Genomic DNA, 7350 nt, shown 5'->3' with positions numbered 1-7350 from the left:
TGCCAGTGTACATACTTGCAAATAAGCTGTCACACATTACAAATGAGATTACCTTTTTCAGTTTGCCCTGGAACTTCTAGACGAGGGGATGCATGGCTGAGACACTAAAATAGCTCAAATCGCTCGGTTTTTATCAGCGTGCTCGATCTGCAAGTGCTGTTTATGCTTTCTTCATGCACCGAGAGAAAAAAAAATTGTATATTCACAGCTTGGAGCACAATGTAATCAGTTGCAGTGAAGTAAGAATTATCGGTGAAAAGATAGGGCTCAGAGTGAATGACTCCATTTTACTTTTGGCCTCCAAAAAGAAATTCTTTTAACTGTTTTCATTACGCCACCTCGCAGAAATGAATTATTAATTATATCACTTACCACATCACTTTTAGAACGAGATAAGACCGACTACATCTGAATGTGTTGCCAAATACAAGAGACACAGTGTCAGTATTATGAGTCACTACAGTGCGATACAGATACGAGAACGGAATCAGAGGTGAAAAAAGCAGTTATTGTATTTGCATGCAATCATGAGCATGCAAAGTAATTGTCTCGTTTGCATGGCAGAGATCACTGAGGTCAGGCCACATGAAGCGAGAGCTTTGTTGGACACCTCACAGCATCTTGCTCGTATCGCACATCAGAAGCGTTTGGTGCTTTGACAAACGAGGTGCGGCAGAACATCTCCAAATTCAGTGCAGCCGAGGATAACGAGTGGCCAGTCATTATAAATGAGAATATGCCGGAGTGTTATTAAAATAAATAGAATATTTCAACAAAAAAATGCGAGTTGCCTCTAGAGACAAAATACTGATTGGAGGTACTTTGTTTCGCAGCTGGAATCTTTGCACATCATAGCAGGAAAAGCAGGTGCTAATTAAACAAAACCTGTTTCTAAATTCAACATTACATGCTAGTTTTTGCGGAAGCGTCAAAATTAAAGCTGGAGTGAGAACCATTTATATATAAATGAACGTCTGTCACATTCAAGCCAAACAAGGCCACACAAGGCTGATCAGTACCAGACAAATCTCTCTGTGTTTTGCAGTATACAGGCGTTTTAAATGTGGTGTATGTTTTGAAATTCCCATGATGGCATCAGCCAGCACTGACTGGTTTGCCAGAGATGAAGAGGGAAGCATCTTAAACACAGAGTAGACTACAGCAGCCAGACGTATGGTGCAGGCTGTGGAAGAAAAGTCGTAGCAAAGTTTCTGATGCTTCAGATAAAAAAAGAACATTCAGAAGGATTACGGTCTGTAAAATGAAACATTTGACAACGAGGCAGTAGACACTGTTTCTGTAATTACTCTCACTGCCAGAAGGAGAAACAAAATTCTGCACTGGAGGTTTATGTGCAGAAATTTAGAAAAATGAATGAATAAATCATAACAATACTACTACTAATAACAATAGTAAGAAGAAGAAATGATGCTTTCACTGTGTAATTAAGTAAGTAGCATGTAAGTAAGTAAGTAAAGTTTATCTATATAGCACCTTTCACAGCACAAAGTCACAGAGTGCTTTACTTAGAAAATCAATACAGGCAGTTTAAAACAACAAAAAGAGGAAATAAAAAAAAAAAAAGCCAGTAGATCCAGGACAAATACCTAAATAGTCATATTAAAAGATGATTAAAAACCTGAATCTGTATGCGGGACAAAGGTCAGTTTAAACAGTCTTTCGTTTTTAATGTCTTTAGTTGCTGTTTAAAAGCATCAACTGAGACCACATGACAAAGGTCTGAGGGTCGGACATTCCACAGGGTCGGGGCCACCACTTCAAAGTCAAGATTACCTTTTGTTTTTAGTTTACTGCCGGCCACTACCAGTGGACTTTTGTCAGAGGATCTAATTGACCTGATGGGAATGTAAGGTTGGAACAGCTCAGAAGTATATGTAGGTACCTGAGTGTGTATAGCTCTGTATGTGAAAACAAGAATTTTAAAACAGATCCTGAACCTAACTGGGCGCCAACGTAGAGAATATAAAGTGGGCGTAATGTGTGACATCTTGCTGGACCTTGTTAACAAACTTGCAGCAGTGTTCTGGACTAATTGTAGATGGTCTAAAGATGAATTATTGAGGAAGGCAAAGAGGGAATTACAGTAATCTAAACAATGGAGCTGAGTCTGTCAGTTTAATTTAAATGAAAAACAAGTGCGAACTGTTGAGTTGATGTTTTTCAAAGTGCATTCACTGATGAAATGTGACACCAAATATTTCTGAGACTGTCCCTTATGGTAAAAGACAAGGACCTCATACAATCAGCCACCTTAGAGACTGTCTGGACCAAGAATTAGAAGCTCAGTTTTGTCTGGATTAAGCTGTAGGTACTTGTTTGCCATCCAGCCCTTAACGGCAAGGAGACAATTCTGCAACATTTTCAGCTTTTCTGTCTGTCTTCATCCATCAGTTCTGAAGCCTCCAGTTTGGCATTTGCAGTCACCATGTTGGTCTTTGACACCTAACATAAGGGGTTATGACTGACAACCTGACGATACTCTGCATGGTGGCACATTAGCAACCTGCCAATCACAAGGTAACCCTGGTTTATCATCTATTTTACTCTAAATTTACTCTGTATTGAAGGAGACTTGAAACTAGCGATTGAGACCATAAATTCACTAGAAAAATGTTTATTGAGGTAGCAGATCAAGGAAGAAGTAGATTTTTTTTTCCATTGGCTTCTATACAAACAGACCTCCTTTTTTGCAATAAGAGGAGTCGCTCCTATTGGCCATTAGAAAGAATGCAGGTTTTAATACACTTCTGCGTTTACCTCTTAAGACCCTGAGGAATCTTTTATATGCAGTCAATAATTCTTTGTACTGATGAAGCCAGAAAAGAGATGTCTCTTTTGGAGATTGAGCTAATAAACAAATAAATTCCAACAGTAAATTAATTGTGGATACAATTATATAACCTGCAGAGAGGAAGTTTTGGTGCCTCTCAAAGAGTCCTAGCTAGCACCAAAGGAAAATCAACAATGCTAATAATAATTTAGAATAAATTCCACTTTTGTTGATTGGAGTTTCATCTACTCAAGCACATTTTTGCTTGTCAAATGATCAAAAGTAACAGGAAAATGTGTAGACTTCCAACAAATAAGGTAACACAAACTCACTGCTCTAATCATGCTTACTGGTGTGTGCAGTCCCCCCTCAATTGCCCATTTTGAATCAGGGAAAACCCTGTACAGACTGAATTTGTCAGTAAAATTGCCCTCAAAAATAAATAGGACCCCAAGTTCAATCACGTGTTTGCACTGCAAAAAGCAGGCCTTCAAAAACAAGAAAAAAATATACAAAAATTAGGGATATATTACTTAAACTAAGCAAAATTATCTGCCAACAGAACAAGAAAATTTGGCTTGTCAAGATTTTCCAAAACAAGTAAAAATATCTAACCTCAATGAACCCCGAAATACCTTAAAATTAGTATATTCTCACTAATAACAAGTGCATTTTTCTTGGAATAAATAAAAAATATGAGACCCCTTTTCTCAATTTGTTGAAAAATATTCTGAAATTAAGTAAATGCTAGTGCCATTGTCTTGACATAATGATATGCACTAGGTATTACATTTCTTGAAACCAGCAACGTTATACTAAAATCTAATTTACTTTTCTTGATGGAAAGGCAACAGTTAAGAACATTTTTCTCATTATGTAGAATAATTTTCTTAAAATTATTAAAATGAGCCAAATGCTGTGGAATTCATAAATCATATTCATGCTTATAATCAGTGAACCTGACTACAAGAACAGTAAATGTCATTTGCTTAAATGAAGATACGAATCCAATTTCTTTTCACCTCTTTAATATATTTAAGGTGCAAGTAAAACATTACACTTACTGGTCATCGAAAGGCTGAATAAACAGTGTGAAAACAGCTATGTAAACTGTATCAAAAACATTCTACACAAGAAAGTGCTGTGAAAGAGTATTAGGAGACCTGAACAAACGCAGAGACCGCTGAGACCTGAACAAACCGGCTCATCCAACACTTACTGGAACTGGAGGTCAATGTACAAACCTACTCAGTGAACTTCCTCCACTCAGCCATAGCTTTTTTATATGAAGAAGTCATGTCTTGGTCATGGATGGCATCCATGAGGACTTCTGTCTGCAGCACAGAGAGGAGTGTGGCTAAGCACTTGGGGTATGTGAGGTGAAAGGTGTAGTAGCATGCCATGATGTACATCGCACTGTCAGAGATGTCCTCCTTTGGGAAGATCAGCACAGGCATGGTTCCGATGGCCAGAATGCAGTTGCTCTCACAGACGATCACCACAGGGCTGGAGAGTGGTCTTGCATTCAGAAAGGTGTTGGGGTCTTCCACAGACTGAAACACAAATAGAAATATGAGGCTAATTAAGTGTGAATTGAAGCTTATTAATGTGTGTGTGTGCGTGCATGCGTGTGCATGTGTGTGTGCATGCGTGTTTTTATGAGAGCATAATAAATGGATATGTAGCAGGTTAGCAAAGCTTGTCTTTGTCTATAAGTGAAATAAAAATGAATATGTGGAAGTGACAGAAGGCAAGAAAGATGACAAGTGTAAAAGAAACAAAGTAGTTGTGAGCCAGTGTTTATTACTTTTTATGGATGTGTGCCAGGGAGCCTACTACGCAGCCTGCAACTATTGCTGTGATTCTGTTTTGCCTGATTATTTAGGTCATCCAAATATGTTCTTTGTAAAGTTAGACATTTTTTCTTTGTTCACTGCCAGGCTCTAGTAATGCAACAGCATTCTTCATAAACAGCTTCACCGGGTTAAGGCACTAATAGCAATCTGATGTCAAAATACTGGAAACATTTATTATTTGTTTTGTGGCATCAAATGCCCATACGAGTTCAGCTATTGTTTAATTTTTGAAATGTCTTTTCTCATTCCTGTTGTTTGCTTTGTTTTAGTACTTAAGAAGTGCCGTGATGTCGATAAGAGATGTCAGAATTGACCAAATTATATGCCACATGACATATGATGTGTTGTAGAATACATCTCTTTCAAATATGTTTACTTCTGTGGCTGTATCACAGCTTATGTTGCAAAGAAAATGAAACTGAGCACTTCACCCAGTTTCTTAAAGTAGGCCTATTCGTTTTTCAGTGTGGCAATATGAATGTTTTCAAAATGCAGTGGTAATGTATCAAAAGTAAATATTTACAATAAAAAAAAATCAGAATGTCTACAAATGTGGCCCCTTAACAAGGTTTAATAGCCCTGCTGTAAAGTACATGAAAAACTGTCATACATAATTTTTTTACCTCAAGGATGTGAAGCATGGCCTCACTTGCATGCCCCAACTTCTTGGGTGGAACAGTGGGTGATGGGAAGATGTCTGGCAAAGCCTTCATCATCGCAACCGCTTGCTTTACTGTGAAAAACAAAACCGTCCAATTTTATTTACTGCAGTCAGTTATTCAAAAAACAACATAAAAACAGAGAGAAAGACAGAGCAACGAGACAAGAAACATAAGGGAGTGCAGTTGGGAGAGACTGCGAGAAGCAGTAAGCTGCAGGTGGGAAAATGAAAAAAGCACATGGTAGGAGTGGTTAGGATGGTTGATAAGTTACGTAAATGGCAAATACTTGGTGGATGTCTGAAACTGAGCAGCACCAGCAGCACTGACCACTGTGGCCAGCCTATGGATTCTTCAAGTCATCAAGTGATAAGTGAGTAATTACCTTTATCTGCCAGTGGAGGTCTCATGACTTTTTTGAAAACTCCATAAAACTGGATCTTCTCACAAAAGGTCCTCCAGCGGTTCTTCAGTTCAGATATGAAGTGGGGGTTTCCTTGATTGAGGATCCGCTGCAGTTCATCCATTATCTACCACAGAAGGACAGATAGCAAATACCTTTTAAATATACATTCCAATCAAAATCTAGTGAAAACAAAAAATGTCTGGACCTACTATGTAAGTAGAAATTGCAGAGTAACCTGCTTTGTGAATTATGAAACAATTTGTGCAAAAAAGAACCTGGCCAATATCTGTCCTTAATTTTAAAAAATGGAAAAATGGCTAACAATGTATAATTTGTAAACTAACATACATATAATCATATTAAACATAAAACAACTTAAACGATTTGATTTGCTTACATGATCCACTTCTCTGAAGCAGGGATATGCTTGAAGAATCTTGGTAGGTCTGTCGTGCTCCTTCATAACATCAGAGTCAATGTAAGCCCGTCTTGCTTGGTATTCAAGGTCCAGCAGCTGGACAACATCCTTCTTGTTGGGCCTGGGCCTGGATTTGTATAGCTCTTGCAGAACTTTGTAGTGTCTGGCCTGGTTCTGTGGGCTGTCAGTAGTTTCAGGACCTATTGTTGAAATGAAATTACAATTACTGTTTTGGTTTCTACCATTGCAGTTTGAAGAAACATACAAATATTCAAAGTTACTTACTTTTAGATTAATGGTTATATTAGCAATCCTTTCAATGTTTGTATCTAAAAGTAAATCATGTATAAATATAAATGACTTCTAAAAAGAAATGTGACAGTACATCTGCAATAACCCAACACACTTTCTCACAACTCAACTCCACATGGAGTAGATGTTTATTGATAACAAAATACAGTATTTCTTTAGCTTATTCCAGTAAAGTAACAGTTACGAGTCTGAAGTCTTAGGTCGGCAGGAGCGTTCTCTCTCTCTCTCTCTCTCTCTGCTCTTTCCAGTTGAACCACCAGAACCAGACTGAGCTACAGCTGTTACCATGAAAAGATAATCTTGATGATTAATGATTAATACAATAAAGGCACTCCCCCTTTTCAATATTTGTAGTAGTTTTAATACAAAAACACAATCTCAGTATGTGCGCTTACCATCCACCTGTTCAGCCTCCGGGGAAGTGCATCCAGACGATGATCTTTCCAAGATCGAAGTTGAAGCATTGGACCCGCTGTCATCAGTGGGTGACCCATGGCTGCTGCTCTCAAAGCTAATGGCCAGTCGCCTCTTTCTTGAAGGAGTTGCTCCCTGCTTCTTTTTGGGGGTTGTCACATTTTGGACCCTTTTCAAAAGCTGTTTCTTCACAGATTCCTGACAAAAACATGGAATGTAAAAATCACATGGATCAAAATTAAATTAAGCCATAAAAGCTCTGATCCTGAATAAAGCATATCCTCCTACCCACTCAGCTCCACTGGCTGCAGACCTGTCCCGCAGCATTGGGTAGTACACAATGAGACGCTGAGCCATCACAGTTAGCTCACGGCTGCACGGATATCGGAAGTCATCCCCTGCAGCTCTCTTGATGGCAATCATGCTTGTTACTGTGTTCCTTATTATGCGACAGCGAAGCTCTTTGGAGAGTGTAAAGTCTCCTTCTTCTCCAG

General features: G+C 38.5%; 2 protein-coding genes across 5 annotated transcripts in view; both read right to left on the bottom strand.

Annotated features, from left to right (window-relative positions):
• Positions 1-7350, bottom strand: part of lpp (LIM domain containing preferred translocation partner in lipoma) — a 217564-nt gene that overhangs the window by 116246 nt on the left and 93968 nt on the right. The gene's annotated exons all lie outside the window — the stretch shown is intronic.
• LOC129349898 (uncharacterized) lies at positions 4036-6229 on the bottom strand. Its single transcript, XM_055014718.1, has 4 exons — positions 6110-6229; positions 5692-5836; positions 5271-5380; positions 4036-4344 (listed from the first exon to the last, which is right to left on the bottom strand). Exons 1-4 carry the CDS (start codon positions 6173-6175, stop codon positions 4036-4038), a joined length of 630 nt encoding a protein of 209 aa, XP_054870693.1. The 5' UTR covers positions 6176-6229.

The sequence above is a fragment of the Amphiprion ocellaris genome, chromosome 2, assembly GCF_022539595.1.
Source record: "Amphiprion ocellaris isolate individual 3 ecotype Okinawa chromosome 2, ASM2253959v1, whole genome shotgun sequence".
NCBI lineage: Eukaryota > Metazoa > Chordata > Actinopteri > Pomacentridae > Amphiprion > Amphiprion ocellaris.
The sequence above is the reverse complement of the archived record's forward strand: the minus strand, read 5'-3'. Positions and strand labels throughout refer to the sequence as shown.

What these genes read in the sequence shown, in the direction of transcription:
- LOC129349898 (XM_055014718.1), bottom strand. Translation starts at nt 6,175, where the DNA reads ATGAAGGAGCACGACAGACCTACCAAGATTCTTCAAGCATATCCCTGC. An exon ending in GCTTCAGAGAAGTGGATCAT is followed by an intron (nt 5,837 to 6,109) that starts GTAAGCAAATCA and finishes CTTCTGTGGTAG; the next exon opens with ATAATGGATGAACTGCAGCG. An exon ending in ACCTCCACTGGCAGATAAAG is followed by an intron (nt 5,381 to 5,691) that starts GTAATTACTCAC and finishes TGTTTTTCACAG; the next exon opens with TAAAGCAAGCGGTTGCGATG.